The sequence below is a fragment of the Salvelinus sp. IW2-2015 genome, linkage group LG15 (genome assembly GCF_002910315.2).
Source record: "Salvelinus sp. IW2-2015 linkage group LG15, ASM291031v2, whole genome shotgun sequence".
NCBI lineage: Eukaryota > Metazoa > Chordata > Actinopteri > Salmoniformes > Salmonidae > Salvelinus > Salvelinus sp. IW2-2015.
The window spans coordinates 34,562,746-34,579,556 of record NC_036855.1 but is presented as its reverse complement, the minus strand read 5'-3'; the positions used below and the strand labels follow the sequence as shown (position 1 = coordinate 34,579,556).

The window sequence follows — 16,811 nt, the reverse complement described above, 5'->3', positions numbered from 1 at the left end:
CACACACACACACACACACACACACACACACACACACACACACACACACACACACACACACACACACACACCTGTGGGAGCAGTCCTGAGCCTGTTTCTTCCTGTAGACTTTGTCCCTGTTTGTTTCAGTGGTGTGCACTGAAACAAACAGGGTTTCATTTGCCCACAGACACAATCTTGTTCATTGTGCTTTGGTCAGTGTAGTAGTTTTTTCAATTACTTTTAAAGGGTGCGTTTCTGGTTCTTTTGTATTGTCCTGACCATAGAATTCGACATCTATTTATATGGTCCCTAGACATGTTTTGCTAAAACAATGTGGCAGATATGGTGCTCCAATTCTCTACAGGGGGAACAACTCATATGCTAAATAAAAACACAATGCTTTTGACTCCTGACAAGTGTGCATCGAATGAGTACAAACTCTGTTTAAATGCAGTACAGTTCAACAGCCCCAATTCAAATGCACCATCCTTTACTTCGTCCCAGATATGTGAATGCTGACCCAGAATGTATTTTCTCTACTAGGAAACTACAGGAAGGCTTGTTAGTCTTGTGAACAAAATGTTTTAAACCCGTGACCTTAAATTATCCTAGGAGGAGGTAATTGATTGGTCAGTAGCAGGGAAAGAGGTCACTGATTGGCCATGAAAGCAGAAGTGCAGTTCACTGACCAGAAGTCAGCATGTAATAGTGATGATTCCGCAGGGTCGAATCAGACGAGAGCGAGACTGAGAAAGAGGGAGAGATTAAGACAGAGAGGGCAAGAGCGAAAGGTAGGCGATTGAAGGAAAGAGACAGACTGAGAGCTAGAAAGAGTTGGAGGAAGGGAGCGACAGAGAGGAAGAGAGACAGAGTAGGTTAGATTCAGAGGGAGGAAGAAGGAGTATTGTTGTCAAGTATATATTGTGTTGAATTGAAAGACAGGGTGGAGGGCCACTATTTAGACATAACATCGACCTGAGATTGACCCTTCACAAGAAATAACCTCTTCTCTCCTCGCAATGTCTACATGTCTACTTGTTCATTGTTTTACCCATTGAATCATAAAGGGGTGTATTTTTGTTCTCTGAGATGTTGTCTGAGCGTAACTAGGGAAGTGCTCTGGGTAGAAATGTCACAGTTGGTCTCCCGAGTGGTGCCGTGGTCTAAGGCACTGCATGGCAGTGCTAGCTGTGCCACTAGAGATCCTGGTTTGAGTCCAGGCTCAGTCGCAGCCGGCCACGACCGGGAGACCCATGGGGCGGCGCACAATTGGCCCAGCGTCGTCCGGGTTAGGGGAGGGTTTGGCCGGCAGGGATGTTCTTGTCCCATCGTGCACTAGCGACTCCTGTGGCGGGCCGGGCGCAATGCACACTGACACGGTCGCCAGGTGTACGGTGTTTCCTCCGACACATTGGTGCGGCTGTCTTCCGTGTTAAGCAGGCGTTGCGTCAAGAAGCGGTGCGGCGTGGCTGGGTTGTGTTTCGGTGGACGCACGGCTCTCGACCTTCGCCTCTCCCCAGTTGTTCGTACGGGAGTTGCAGCGATGGGACAAGACTAACTACCAATTGGATATGAAATTGGTGAGAAAAAAAGAATAACCCCCCCAATTAAAAAATAAAAAAATAAAAAATGTCAGTTACTGTTGCTAATACCCAATAGGCATTTTAGAATGTTTAAGGTCAGGGTTAATAATTCAGTAATAGGTTTGACTTGTTGGAGTTATATCTCCATTATATCCAATGGTTGGGGACCATGTGACCCAACCAGGAAAATCTCTGGGCCCTAGTTATGCCTCGGAGTTGTTCCTGAAAAGCTTCCCTCTGCAAGGGTTCCACTACATAGCTTTCACCTATCCAGTCAATGTCAGATCAGTGAGGTGGGAGGGGAGGAGGCATGGCCATTATGTAACCCAGGCCAGACAGAGGCCTGAGGAGAAGATCTGTGGCAGCAGTCGGTGTGTGAGAAAGAGTTGGGGTTTAGTAAAGGGAAAGGGATGTGAAAGCTGCTAAAGCATTCACACACACAGTGAGAGGCAAACACATGACGTCCTTGTTGGAGCATTCCTCGATTATTGCTTAAAGATGTAGCTTTCTCTCTCGCGCTTTCTCTCTCTCTCTCACCCTCACCCTCTCCATCTCGTTCTCTCCACCTCTCTCATGTTAAGACATCCTGAGTGTGAGAAAGGGAAGGGGAAACCTATTGATCATTATCAACATTTCAGTATCAAACATGGCTAATCTTCTGATATTGATGAGTGTGTGTGCTGGGAATATATGCATGGTTATTCAGTATTATAGAATCTGCTTTGGCCAAGCTCTGTGTTCCGATGGGAATCTGACTGTCCGGGATGTATTCTCTGTTATACACACACACACACTGTTCTGCTTTGGGATGGCCACATTCCCCGGAGCATTACACAGAGGAAGAAAAGAAAACGGAGGAATAACAAGAGAGAAGGGATTTGAAGAGAAGCTGAGACGTTATGTAAAAATGATACATATACACATTCAGAGCTATGAGCGGAACTAATTTGTCAGTTGCAGAGCTCTCTCTCGCTCTCCTTTCTCACATACTGTTTCAGTATGTGTTTGTGCCTCTCTGGAATGGCTTGTTCCTCTCATCCACTCATCCCTTCTTTTCTCTCTCTCTCTCTCTCTCTNGCACAATTGGCCCAGCGTCGTCCGGGTTAGGGGAGGGTTTGGCCGGCAGGGATGTTCTTGTCCCATCGTGCACTAGCGACTCCTGTGGCGGGCCGGGCGCAATGCACACTGACACGGTCGCCAGGTGTACGGTGTTTCCTCCGACACATTGGTGCGGCTGTCTTCCGTGTTAAGCAGGCGTTGCGTCAAGAAGCGGTGCGGCGTGGCTGGGTTGTGTTTCGGTGGACGCACGGCTCTCGACCTTCGCCTCTCCCCAGTTGTTCGTACGGGAGTTGCAGCGATGGGACAAGACTAACTACCAATTGGATATGAAATTGGTGAGAAAAAAAGAATAACCCCCCCAATTAAAAAATAAAAAAATAAAAAATGTCAGTTACTGTTGCTAATACCCAATAGGCATTTTAGAATGTTTAAGGTCAGGGTTAATAATTCAGTAATAGGTTTGACTTGTTGGAGTTATATCTCCATTATATCCAATGGTTGGGGACCATGTGACCCAACCAGGAAAATCTCTGGGCCCTAGTTATGCCTCGGAGTTGTTCCTGAAAAGCTTCCCTCTGCAAGGGTTCCACTACATAGCTTTCACCTATCCAGTCAATGTCAGATCAGTGAGGTGGGAGGGGAGGAGGCATGGCCATTATGTAACCCAGGCCAGACAGAGGCCTGAGGAGAAGATCTGTGGCAGCAGTCGGTGTGTGAGAAAGAGTTGGGGTTTAGTAAAGGGAAAGGGATGTGAAAGCTGCTAAAGCATTCACACACACAGTGAGAGGCAAACACATGACGTCCTTGTTGGAGCATTCCTCGATTATTGCTTAAAGATGTAGCTTTCTCTCTCGCGCTTTCTCTCTCTCTCTCACCCTCACCCTCTCCATCTCGTTCTCTCCACCTCTCTCATGTTAAGACATCCTGAGTGTGAGAAAGGGAAGGGGAAACCTATTGATCATTATCAACATTTCAGTATCAAACATGGCTAATCTTCTGATATTGATGAGTGTGTGTGCTGGGAATATATGCATGGTTATTCAGTATTATAGAATCTGCTTTGGCCAAGCTCTGTGTTCCGATGGGAATCTGACTGTCCGGGATGTATTCTCTGTTATACACACACACACACTGTTCTGCTTTGGGATGGCCACATTCCCCGGAGCATTACACAGAGGAAGAAAAGAAAACGGAGGAATAACAAGAGAGAAGGGATTTGAAGAGAAGCTGAGACGTTATGTAAAAATGATACATATACACATTCAGAGCTATGAGCGGAACTAATTTGTCAGTTGCAGAGCTCTCTCTCGCTCTCCTTTCTCACATACTGTTTCAGTATGTGTTTGTGCCTCTCTGGAATGGCTTGTTCCTCTCATCCACTCATCCCTTCTTTTCTCTCTCTCTCTCTCTCTCTCTGTAGGTGGAGGAGGGAAGCGGAAAGGGAGGAGTAAGAAATGGAAGGAGATCCTTCGCTTCCCCCACATCAGCCAATGCACTGAGCTGGGCAACAGCATCGGTACATTACTGTTGGTGTGTGTTTTTAGTTTTACTATCCTAGTCGGGACCAGAAGTCCTCACAAGAATGGTAAAACAAGGGAATTCTGACAATTGGGGACATTTTGCCGGTCCCCACAAGGAAAAAAGCTATTTTAGAGTTAGAATTAGGTGATTCAAATCTTTGGTCCCCACAAGGATAGTAAAACAAACGGCTGTGTGTGGGTGCAAGTATTACATGTGTGTCACGCTGCTGCTGTGCTGTTAATGTATTGTACGTGTTTGTAAACGTACCTAGGTCTTTCCAAATGTGTGTTATTTCTACAGATAGGCCCAGATACTAGTTTGTGTGTGTGTGTTTCTGGCAGATCGGGACTACATGAGTCTGTGTGAGAAGCAGCCCATCGGCAGACTGCTGTTCCGCCTGTACTGTGAGACCAGACCTGAATTGCTGCGATGCATCCACCTACTGGACGCCATGGTAACACACACACACACACACTTCTAAATGCATTCACTTGGATTAAACAGTCATCCAAACAGCACTAATCATGTTCAGTTGACTGAGAGATTACAATCATATTGAGTAGTGATTATAATAGCAGCCTCCTCCCTTTACTCTGTCTAGACACAGTGTCCCAGATTACAGGTTTTAGATGTGAAAATGCCTCTAATCGTCAGAGAAGAAACAATCGGAATCAAATGCCAATAGTATCCAGAAGCCAATAGTATCCAGAAGCCAATAGTAACCAGAAGCCAATAGTAACCCCCGAACCGTCTCCCCCGTTGTCTTGTGTCTAGACGGAATGCCTCGCACATGACACATTTAAGTATTTTGAGTAAAGCCCAAAATATCACCGTAGGCATGTGACTGGACAGAATGAGAGTATTGTTTCTGGTCAGACCCCCTCCCGTTCTCACCCCTTCCCAGCAACCTAAAAATTACCATCACACTCTGAGGGAAACTACCCTCGCCACACACGCGCACAAACAAGAATGGGTCAGCTGCAGATGCATTTTTGGAGAAAGATCTGAGGGTAATGCAAGATGTTATGAGAGCGAACCTGTGAAAATAATGAAATGAGATATCTAGCTTCCATCACCCAAATACTCTTGTTGGGTCATTTGGAAAGTTGCTAAATTGATGGACGGGTAAGGATCAATGTCCAAAGGAAAGTTTGTGTGTTGTATTTTTTTGTGAGTGCGTCCATGTGCTTCTAATGTATAAACGAGGGTGTTAGTGAGGGGGAAAGAGCACAGTAGCTAGCGATAGCGGGAGAGGGAGAGATGTAACAGCAGCAGGAATGCGCCCGGGGGTCCCTGTGTTTCCTCTGACGTCAGTGCAGGAGGGAGGGGTGTATGTGATTGCTGCCGAATTATGATTGGCTATTGTTGGCACGATACTGCATTGTAAGACACAAACGCGCGCGCACACACACACACACACACACACACACACACACACACACACACACACACACACACACACACACACACACACACACACACAGAATGAGCCACCCAATTGTTAGCCGAAAGGGGTTAGCCGAAGGGGTTAGCCGAAGGGAAATGGAGACGCCCCGTTGGCCTTTTGGCAGACTTTTTATTTATTTATCTATTTTTATTTAACCTTTATTTAACTAGGCAAGTCTTACACACACACACACAGGCCAGAGAAACAGATCTAATGGCAGAAGTCTGGCCTTTTCACCCAACGCCTTTCTTTCTCTGTCTGTGTCTCAGAGCAGAGTAGACCACTATAGTGGGCCAGGGTCAGGAGAGAAACTCTAGGTGTGTGTTGGTGGGGATCTGGTGACGCTGGTCTGACACACTGTGACACTAAAGGACCTCATGGAATCCTGCCGTGTTGACTGTGGTTGCCAGGCAACACAGGGTCACATATGGGGTCCCAGGCAGCGTGTGTGTCAGAGAGAGAGTGTCTGTTAATAACAGATTGTGGGTTAAAGAGGTGTTTGTGTGTTTCAGGTCAGGTGGGCTAGTGGAGAGTCTTGTGTAAAGGCGCCCACATACTAGGTTCGGTTTGATCCTAGCAGAACTCAGTTAGGCATCACACGTCTGCACGCAAGGCATGCGAGGGACAGACGTTCGCGCCACCTTCCTCAAAATAGTAAAAAACAATCTAAGAGAAATCAAGAAATCTGTATTCAATTTCGCCGTTTTTTTGTCGCGCAATTTTACATCTAACTAAAATGTTTGGAGCAGTGTTTCTCAAGTGGAAAAAATTGCAGGAAAACTGGTAGTCTCTCGTTGAATGACAACAAACACTTCATCCACTTGTCACCCCAGCCACAAAGTCAAAATTGTCTATATCGTAAAAATCTATGTTGTGTGCTCGAACCCCAGTCAAACACCAAAACGAACAAAAACGTCACAAGCTTTCATCATAATATATGCGCAAACTGTTTTGACTGGGAAGCATGCGACAGGCTAAATCAAATCAAATCAAATTCTATTGGTCACATACACATATTTAGCAGATGTTATTGCGGGTGTAGTGAAATGCTAATGGAGATAGAGAGGGAGTGATCAGGGAGTGAAGGATTAACAGACTATGCCACGACCCCGGTACAATGCTGTACCGCTCCGTGCTCTCTCACTCCTGGCTGAAATATACTGGAGCTGCTAAGGATATAGATAAAGACTGATCATTTCAACTCAAGGCAGTCCACACTATGCTGGTCTAGTCGCACGCTGCATGTTTCCGCAACACTGGTAGCCACACAATAATGTCATTCAAAAACACGATCTCGTCCATACATTGCCCCTGATAATGGAATAGTATTGTATGTCCAGTCACACCTGGGTCGAAATAGTATGTGTTTTCTTTCAAATACTATATTTGCATACCCAGGATGCCAGTTGGATGCGGTTTGAACTTTGGGGACTATTCCATTGGTTGCATTATGCTGGGCAATATATTACGAGGGTGCATTAAGCAAATATTATTCGGCGCTATTGTTATATTAGTATGTACTGTAAGTGTATAATGATGCTGTGTTCTTTAGGATGACTATGAGCTGGCGCCTGATGAGAAACGGAAAAGCAGAGGAGGTGAAATTATTGGGAAGTTCCTCACTAAACAGGTGAGTGAAGTCTTTGTAGGAGGATTTGATGAATGTAGATAGGTGAACAACTGCCAGAGCAATATATGTTTGTTTGTTTGTCTATCAAATTGCATTTGTCACATGCTTCGTAAGCGAACAGGTGTACACTAACAGTGAAATGATTACTTGCATGCCTTTCCCATCAATACAGAGAGAAAATTTGAAAAGTAATAGAAAAATAATCATGCAAGGAATAAAACCACAGTGTGTAACGATAACTTGGCTATATACACGGGGTACCAGTACTGAGTCGATGTGCAGGGGTCCGAGGTAATTGAGGTAGACGTGTCAGAGGAAGGCCCTAAATATTGTCAAAGACTCCAGCCACCCTAGTCATAGACTGTTCTCTCTGCTACCGCACGGCAAGCGGTACCGGAGCGCCAAGTCTAGGTCCAAGAGGCTTCTAAACAGCTTCTACCCCCAAGCCATAACACTCCTGAACATCTTATCAAATGGCTACCCAGACTATTTGCAATGCACCCTCCCCCCTCTTGATTTAAAAGGGGGGGTTCAATGCAGATAGTTTGGGTACTAATTAGCAGTCTTATGGCTGGTAGAAGATGTTCAGGTTCCTGTTGGTTCCACACTTGGTGCATCGGCACCACTTGCCGTGCGGGAGCAGAGAGAACAATGTATGACTTGGGTGGCTGGAGTCTTTGACAATTTTTAGGTCCTTCCTCTGACACCGCCTGGTATAGAGGTCCTGGATGGCAGAGAGCTTAACCCCCAGTAATGTACTGGACCGTACTCACTACCCTCTGTAGCGCCTTGCGGTCAGATGCCAAGCAGTTACCATACCAGGCGGTGATACAGCCAGTCAAGATGCTTTCAGTGGGACAGCTGTAGAACTTTTTGAGGAGCTGAGGGCCCGTGCCAAATCTTTTCAGCTTCTTGAGGGGGAAGAGGCGTTGTCGTGCCTTCTTCACGACTGTGTTGGTGTGTGTGTGTGTACCATGTTAATTCCTTAGTGATGTGGATACGGAGGAACTTGAAGCTCTCGACCCGCTCCACCACAGCCCCGTCGATATAGATCGGGGTGTGCTCGGGCCCTCCGTTTCTTGTACTCCACGATCAGCCCCTTTGTCTTGCTGACATTGAGGGAGATGTTGTGGTCCTGGCAACACACTGCCAGGTCTCTGACCTCTTTGACCTCATCGTCGTCAGTGATCAGGCCTACCACACTAATTCCTGTGTGTGTGTGTGTGTGTGTGTGTGTGTGTGTGTGTGTGTGGTGGTGTGTGTGTGTGTGTGTGTGTGTGTGTGTGTGTGTGTGTGTGTGTGTGTGTGTGTGTGTGTGTGTGTGTGTGTGTGTGTGTGTGTGTGTGTGTGTGTGTGTGACTGTGTAGTCGTCAGAGTGTGTGGAGGCAGCAGAGAGCTTTGCTGAGCAGTGTAGAGAGACCTGGAGCTTTCACCCCTGCAAGGAGATCTTCAGTGACTGTCGCAAGTAAGGGAATCTTTCTTTGGTCTCACTCCTTTTTGTCAACTATGATAGTCCTATTAAGAAACAGCTTGACCTTAGCTTATCCCTAGCCTCGTCCCATACTCGATATGCTGAAGCCAACTTTTCTATCATTTGTATCAAGTTGCTGGCATTTCGAAGTGTCAAAAGTGACTTCGATTAGCACACTCACTGGTAACAGTGGGAGAAATGAAGTGGTTGGTGTACCAGGTGTATATGCAATGTGTGCAAGAGACTGGGGATGAGGTTGCATAAGACAATGAAGGAACACAGAGAGGAGTTGGCTAAAGCACAAACACACTGGACCACCAGCTGGCTTACCTCTTACTGTAACTGAAGCTGTTGTCTGTTGTCTCAGGGCTTTAACCTTTTTGTTTGTTGTCTGTTCTTTAGGGCTCTCCATGACTACCTGAGACGAGCTCCCTTCTCTGACTACCAAAACAGCATGTACTTTGACCGTTTCCTACAGTGGAAGATGCTGGAGAGGTGAGTGCTGCTTTAAACTCCTACAAAATCTAACAGAAACAAATGTTTTTAGTGGTTATTGAATGGTACGGTGCTAGCTTGGGGGCCATGGATGCAACCGTCGTAGGGACCACGCACGTCATTCTTCAACGATGATGTAGCTTACCAAAAAGCTAAGTAAAAGCATTCTTTAAAGCCGAGATCCGCGATAGACACAACAGCGTCACTGGCCGCCCCAGGAGCTTTTGTTATTTTTACGAGGAAATGAACATCCAGCATGGTGGTAAACAAAATCCCAGTACATACTATGTTGTTCTATCGCGTGTGCAATGATTTCTGAGAAGAAGAAAACTGTGAATGTTGTTTGAACAATCTTTGTTGTTGTAATACTGCAATGGGTTCCAGCTGTAACGCCATGAAACATGGAAAACTGTATATATGATATATGATTTCATTAAACCCAGCAATTAGTCTGAGCTGGTGCTGCTGATCTTAAAAATGTCCAGCTGTCTGTCGCTATACCCCTTTGAGGGGCCCGCTGGCCTGGGCCTGGAAGCAATTCGAGGGAAAGACACATTCTAAAGTGCATTCTGCTGCGAGCGGTTGCATGTGACAGAGGGGGAAAATCTAAAGATGCCTTACTAGGATGGGTTGCTAATATGACTAGGACTGTGCCTTTGGCTTCTGGACCACGAAAGAAAGTTGATGTGGAAACTAAATGGAACAGGAGAGAAATGCTGGTTTCAATGGCGTATTGACGAAGTCGTGATGAAATAATTCCCATTTCTAAGTTTGGATTTTGGCTCGGCCACTTTTTGAATCAATAGGCTATGAAGTAAAACATCCATATTGCAAACAATGAAGTACCTGTTTTCAACATGCAGACTGCCTACCGCTCAGATTGTAGGCCTAATAAGTCCCAATCTGCTTAATATTAAGACGACTTGAGAAATAAATATAGTAGCTGGGATCCTCTTTCAGTGGACATCAACACTCTGTGATCACCCGCGACTCCATGTAGAAATGCTGTGCATTGACTGGGCTTAATAAGAACATGTTTGAGGAGCTGTGAGTGTGAGCTGTCGCTGCATGCTCAAACTAGGCTCTATATGCGGTAGCGAGCTCTGTTACCCGACCCGAGCCCGACGGGCCTGACATTAATCATCGGGTTAGGGTCGGGTATCACTAAATTGATCGCTAACATTTTTTTTTTTATAGCTGACCTATTTGCTGGTGCTCTGCTACGCAATACAGTCATATCTGACTAAGATCATAACATGGTGTCAGACGCGCTTCAACCTCGTCAAATATAAGACGGGAGAGATGATTTCACAGAAAATGAAAAAATATCCGTTGACGGCTAACTGCGGTCTCAGCAGAGCAGCCCAAGTGGAGCCGTTGCTATGGATACTCACAGACTCGGAGCCGCCATGAGCAGAACACATGCAGAGGGAGCAGGGAGAGGACAGAGAGAAGCAGCTAATGGATTTACTACTGGAGGAAGTTAATTCTGATTCCGGGCCGGGCCTAGTATGCGGTGCGCGTCTGATAAAATAAGATGCATGACAAATGAATGAAAATACACACACTCCAATTTAGTTCCACTCAGTTATGCTAATTAACCTATAGCTAGACCAGTAACCATGACAGGTAAAAAAAAAAATTTGCAGACTAACTGTTAACATCCCTAGTGATGATGCCTAATTTGCATTTATCATAGGCCATATCAGCTATGAATTGAATTGATTTGGTCAGAAGGGCCCCTCGAGAGCACCCCGCCCCCTATGTGCTGAGACTCTCTAGCTCTGTGCCTGGTACTATGTTATTTACTATGTGATGTGTTTTCAGACAGCCAATTACTAAAGACACGTTTCGACAGTACCGAGTACTGGGGAAGGGAGGATTCGGAGAGGTGAGGCACAGTTTTCCATTTAGAGAATTATTCGATAATTGTGTCTGTGGGATGAACCGGCCTATGATATAGTACTTTGTGTTCTCTCAGGTGTGTGCGTGCCAGGTGCGAGCCACAGGGAAGATGTATGCCTGCAAGAAGCTGGAGAAGAAGAGAATTAAGAAGAGGAAAGGAGAGTCCATGGCCCTTAACGAGAAACAAATACTAGAGAAGGTCAACAGCAGATTTGTTGTGAGTCTCTTCCTATCATTTGGATACATGACCACGCAATACATGTACACACGCTTTCACTTTATTCTCTCTCTCTCGTCTCTCTCTCGCTCTCTCTCTCTCTCTCTCTCTCTAACCTCTCTCTCTCTCGTCATCCTCTCTCTCTCTCTCTCTCGTCAACCTCTCTCTCTCTCTCTCCTCTCTCTCTCTCTCTCTCGTCAACCTCTCTCTCTCTCTCTCATCACCCTCTCTCTCTCTCGTCAACCTCTCTCTCTCTCTCGTCAACCTCTCGTCAACCTCTCTCTCTCTCGTCAACCTCTCTCTCTCTCTCGTCAATCGCTCTCTCGTCAATCGCTCTCTCTCTCTCTCGTAAATTGCTCTCTCTCTCGTCAATCGCTCTCTCGCTCTCTCTCTCTCTCGTCAATTGCTCTCTCTTTCGTCAATCGCTCTCTCTCTCTATCGTCAATTGCTCTCTCGTCAATCTCTCTCTCTCTCGTCAATCTCTCTCTCTCTGTCTCTCTCATATCAATCTCTCTCTCTCATATCAATCTATCTAGGTGAGTTTAGCATATGCCTATGAGACCAAAGACGCTCTGTGTCTGGTGCTGACCTTAATGAATGGAGGGGATCTGAAGTTCCACATCTACAGCATGGGGACTCCAGGCTTTGAGAAGGACAGGGTCCAGTTCTATGCTGCCCAGATCTGCTGCGGCCTGGACCACCTACACCAGGAATCCATCGTCTACAGGTGGCAGCTTTTTATCATAGCACCTCAGTTTCCCTTAACACAGATCTAGGTTCACATTGCAACAGATCTAGGATCAGATGGGGGCAACTACCTACCCCTACCTTTAGCAAAATTAGCAGTGGATTCTTCTGATTGTCATTCACTATACCAATGTCTCCCGAGATCACATGATGTCAACACATGATGTATTGGTTTTAGTCCCAATGTCAAATGCCACAAATTAACTTTTGTTTTTCTTCAGGGATTTAAAACCAGAGAATATTCTATTAGATGATAATGGTGAGTTGCCCTTACTACTGTACAGTAGCCTAACTACTGGGATTATGTATTTGAACTCAGAGAGGCTCTCTGTTAAATAGGACTGATCTTTGACCCCTGACCTCTCTGCCCCTGTGCCGTAGGACACATCCGGATCTCAGATCTGGGCCTGGCCATCAAAGTGCCTGAAGGGGACCCCATACGAGGCAGAGTGGGAACAGTGGGTTACATGGGTAAGCCACCATACCTTCATATGTTATTACCACACATTCAAATTCATTTCCAATGCATCGGAATACAATAATCATCAAACAAAAACCTGACACATTTTTTTACCATACAAAGAAGATATTATCGTTAAACCTGTTGTACTGTGCTGTGTGTGTAGCTCCGGAGGTGATCAACAACGAGCGCTATGGGATGAGTCCAGACTGGTGGGGGCTGGGATGTCTCATCTACGAGATGACCGCCGGACGCTCACCCTTCCGCGCACGCAAAGAACGAGTGAAGAGGGAAGAAGTGGAGAAGAGGGTGCAGGAGGGAGAGGAGGAGTACAGCGACAAGTTTACAGAGGACACCCAGGCCATCTGTAGAGTGGTGAGAGCCCATTGATTGATTGACCAGACTTAGGCCTAGTTAGTGTCATCAGGAACTGCACACTCTATTTGGTAGTCACCCTGAGTAGCTGATCTCATGATATTTGAAAATGACTGACTGTACATTCTATCATCATCTCTCCCCCGTCTTTCTCTCTCTCCCCCGTCTCGCTCTCTCCCGCCCCGTCTCGCTCTCTCCCGCCTCCATCTCGCTCGCTCGCCGGTCTCGCTCTCTCTCTCCCCGGTCTCGCTCTCTCCTGTCTCGCTCTCTCTCTCTCTCCCACCCCGTCTCGTCTCGCTCTCTCTCCGCCTGTCTCGCTCTCTCTCGCCTGTTTCTCGCTCTCTCTCGCCTGTCTCGCTCTCTCTCGCCTGTCTCGCTCTCTCTCGTCTCGCTCGCTCGCTCTCTCTCGTCTCTCGCTCGCTCTCTCTCGTCTCGCTCGCTCTCTCTCGTCGTCGCTCGCTCTCTCTCGTCTCGCTCGCTCTCTCCTGTTCTCGCTCGCTCTTCTCCTGTCTCGCTCGCTCTCTCCTGTTCTCGCTCGCTCTTCTCCTGTCTCGCTCGCTCTCTCCTGTCTCGCTCTCTCTCTCCTGTCTCGCTCTCTCTCTCTCCTGTCTCCCTCTTCTCTCTCCTGTCTCGCTCTCTCTCTCTCCTGTCTCGCTCTCTCCTCTCCTGTCTCGCTCTCTCTCGCTCCTGTCTCGCTGTCTCGCTCTCTCTCTCTCCTGTCTCGCTCTCTCTCTCTCGCACCCCGTCTCGCTCTCTCCCGCCCCCATCTCGCTCTCTCCGCCCCCATCTCGCTCTCTCCCGCCCCCATCTCGCTTCTCTCTCTCCCGCCCGGCCTCGCTCTCTCTCTCCCGCCCCGTCTCTCACTCCTCCTCTCGCACCCGCTCTCACTCTCTCTCCCGCCCCCGGTTGCTCTCTCTCCCCCCCCGTCTCGCTCTCTCTCGCCCCCTCTCTCTCCAGCTGTTGACCAAAGATCCTAATCAGAGGCTGGGCTGTACAGCGGGGGGGTCAACAGGGGTGAAGGCTCACTGCTTCTTCAGGAACATCAACTTTAAGAGACTAGAGGCAGGCATCCAGGAACCCTCCTTTGTACCTGATGTAAGTAGAGGAGGAGGAGAATGGCAACTCTTGTCCTGCTTCAGCTCTAGAAACAACACCAGGAAGTGTTTTACTATGGGAACCAACCAACTGTTCCAATTGTTTCAATCCGTTACATTCATGAATGGGTGAATATGTTATTTAGACCAGGGATCATGACCTCTACTCCAAATGAAGACTCTCATACTTCTTCCTCCGCCCTCCATCTGGATCTTCTCCCTCTTTTCCGCTGTGCTTTTCTTCTCCCTCTCAGCCCCGGGCGGTGTACTGTAAGGATGTGTTGGACATTGAGCAGTTCTCCACAGTCAAGGGAGTAAATCTGGACCAAACCGACAACGACTTCTACTTCAAATTCTCTACAGGCTGCGTGTCCATCCCATGGCAGCACGAGGTGGGTGAACTAACTGGGACGTCTTTCCCTCTCCTCTGGCCTCTTCTGAGAGGTAGTCTGCAAGGTAACCTGAAAGACTGAATAATTGGTGGACTTGTCAGTCAGTAGCAGTCAAATACTGTCCTTACACCATCTCTCTCTCTCTGTCTCTCTGTCTCTGTGTGTGTATAGATGATAGACACAGAGTGTTTCAGTGATCTGAATGTGTTCGGGCCCCAGGGGACCAGACCCCCAGATCTGGACTGGAATACGCCCCCCGAGCCTCCCCGACGCAGCCTGCTGGACAGGATCTTCAGGAGACACGTGAGGACACACACACACCAACATTCTCAGTCTCACACAGAGTTTACACTACACTGTTACATCCACACACTGATACTGAGATGACACAAACTCCCTTTCTCTCTCTTTCCACCCTGCAGCACCCCGAGGTGTCCATTGCCAACAGTCGCGTGTCTTCCTGCAGTGTGAACTCAGTGGACTCCATGTCAAACTCTGCCCCCTAGTGGCCATGGCTCTGTGTGGCGCCACACACAGACAGAGGAGGAGACGGAAGGATCTTCTCACTGCTGATTGGTTTACACCTGGCCCGACCAGCTGTCAGTCTTCCGGAGGCACCCAACCCAAGCCCATGGTCAGTCTAGGGGAAATACTGACCATGACCCGGGCCTGAGACCCATGGGGAATTATTGGAGGGACGTACAATAACGCAAAGACGTTTGAAAACATTGCTCAGACACTTCACTTACCTTCAGGATCGCTGGAGTAGAGAAGAGCCACTGACTGTGTTGATGAATAAGAAAAAACGAGCTAATTCAGGGGATCCACTGTCTGAGAAAGACCACAGGAAATACAAGATGGGGGCTTTGTTGTTGCTGTTTTTTTTGTTTTTTTTTGTTTTTTTTAAGAAATTGAATTCTTTGCATAAATTCACGTTCACACTCAAATGCACTCTCTGTTCATGTATTCCTCTCTTCCCCCCTCCCCCTCTCTCTTTTTGTCTCTCTCCTTTTCCCCTCCCTCTCCAATAATCACTTATAAACATACATGCAACCAACAACATCACCAACCTCAAGACACAATGTGCATATTGCCTTGTATACCCTCAGGCCAAAGATATAGTTCAGTTATGTATTTTTGTTATTGTTGCCATATTAGTTTTGGAGGAGGAAGGGGGATTTGCCTGGTCTTTATTCAATCACATATTAAACTTGAGTCAGCAGCTATGCTACACCTAAGTCACAATCAAACATGTGTTTGCATACAACAGGCTCCCCCCCCCCCCCCCCCCCCCCACACGCACGCACACAACTGTGGCATTAGAATTGTAACTACAATACTTGTCTTGTTTTCTGCACTTTTCCCAAAGAGTGCCCCAACGCACCCCGTTGACCTTGAGCAAAAGGAGATTTGTCAAACCAATAAGCCACCATTTATACACCAATTAAGATGTTTTACAGTAAAGATGTTATTGCTTTACCTCAGACATTAAAGTAATATTACTGCGATGTAAACTTTGTAATATCCATTGAGCCAGTGCTGTTTTGTGTTTGCGTTGCCATCACGACCATGGGTGCATCTCGATAGTCTCATTGGGGGGGGGGTTTCTCTCCTCCTTTTCTTCATCTGCACTGATCCTAAAGGAAAGGTGAGGAATCCTGGAAGATATATGACCTTTTTCTACAGGAAATGAGCTTTAACCAATCCAGTGCAGATGAAGGAAAGGAGGGGAAGCCGTGTTAGACTATTGAGGTTCCTGGGCTCTGGTAGAGTAATTGGTAAAGGGACCACCTCACAATAGGAAGCCTTCCAACACACTCGAACGAAAGGGAAGAACAGCTTTGGTTTTGGAATTTGATGTCTTATTTTAAGGAAGAATAAATATTTACAGTAAACAATTGTACTTACACGTTTAGTCTTGGCCAGTTATTATTTCATTCGTAAATCATTTCACAAATTGAAACTCAGAAGTGCCTCCTCTTTAGCCTGATCTCCTAGACGACTCGCACACAAATGTTTGCACTTTGTTTCTCTCATGATCGATTTGTTTCTTTATGACCCACACACACACACTGTATTTGGCTGGTGGTGGAGGCTGGGAAGTGAGGAGAGAGAGAGAGAGGATAAGGAGATGAAAGGAGAGAACGAGGGAGGATCGCTTCCTGCTATTGTTGTACATTACAGTGCTGAGTGTACAGAATGTAAAGCCAAACCCACTGTGCTCTGCAGCTCCGAATAAACAAACCCTGTGCTGCCTTAGCACCTCTGTACCATCCGTGTCTCATGTCTGTCTGTGTAGCAAATGCAAGAGTCAGGGCATTCTCATACGGATGAATCGATACAAGAGTAATTCGTTTCATAATAACATTTCCACACGATTATTGATACCATTTTCACTTTATGGGCCGGTTTCATAGTCCCAGATAATAGTAA

At 46.9% G+C, this 16,811-nt stretch overlaps 1 protein-coding gene across 6 annotated transcripts in view; it reads left to right on the top strand.

Annotated features, from left to right (window-relative positions):
- Window positions 1–15,272, top strand: part of LOC111974314 (G protein-coupled receptor kinase 5) — a 77,284-nt gene extending 62,012 nt beyond the window's left edge. For 5 of the 6 annotated variants that reach the window (XM_024002032.2, XM_070447109.1, XM_024002035.2 and 2 more), the window contains exons 2-16: window positions 4,045–4,140; window positions 4,487–4,599; window positions 7,145–7,222; window positions 8,590–8,687; window positions 9,096–9,188; window positions 11,016–11,079; window positions 11,170–11,310; window positions 11,847–12,037; window positions 12,279–12,316; window positions 12,439–12,528; window positions 12,684–12,892; window positions 13,850–13,987; window positions 14,241–14,378; window positions 14,550–14,681; window positions 14,801–15,272. In XM_024002032.2, the coding sequence (XP_023857800.1) occupies window positions 4,045–4,140; window positions 4,487–4,599; window positions 7,145–7,222; window positions 8,590–8,687; window positions 9,096–9,188; window positions 11,016–11,079; window positions 11,170–11,310; window positions 11,847–12,037; window positions 12,279–12,316; window positions 12,439–12,528; window positions 12,684–12,892; window positions 13,850–13,987; window positions 14,241–14,378; window positions 14,550–14,681; window positions 14,801–14,884 (1,703 nt within the window). In that variant the 3' untranslated portion in view covers window positions 14,885–15,272. Of the gene's footprint in view, window positions 1–4,044; window positions 4,141–4,486; window positions 4,600–7,144; window positions 7,223–8,589; window positions 8,688–9,095; window positions 9,189–11,015; window positions 11,080–11,169; window positions 11,311–11,846; window positions 12,038–12,278; window positions 12,317–12,438; window positions 12,529–12,683; window positions 12,893–13,849; window positions 13,988–14,240; window positions 14,443–14,549; window positions 14,682–14,800 lie in introns of all 6 variants that reach the window. The other variant, XR_011481031.1, reaches the window with a different exon arrangement.
- The last annotated feature ends 1,539 nt before the right edge of the window (window positions 15,273–16,811 follow it).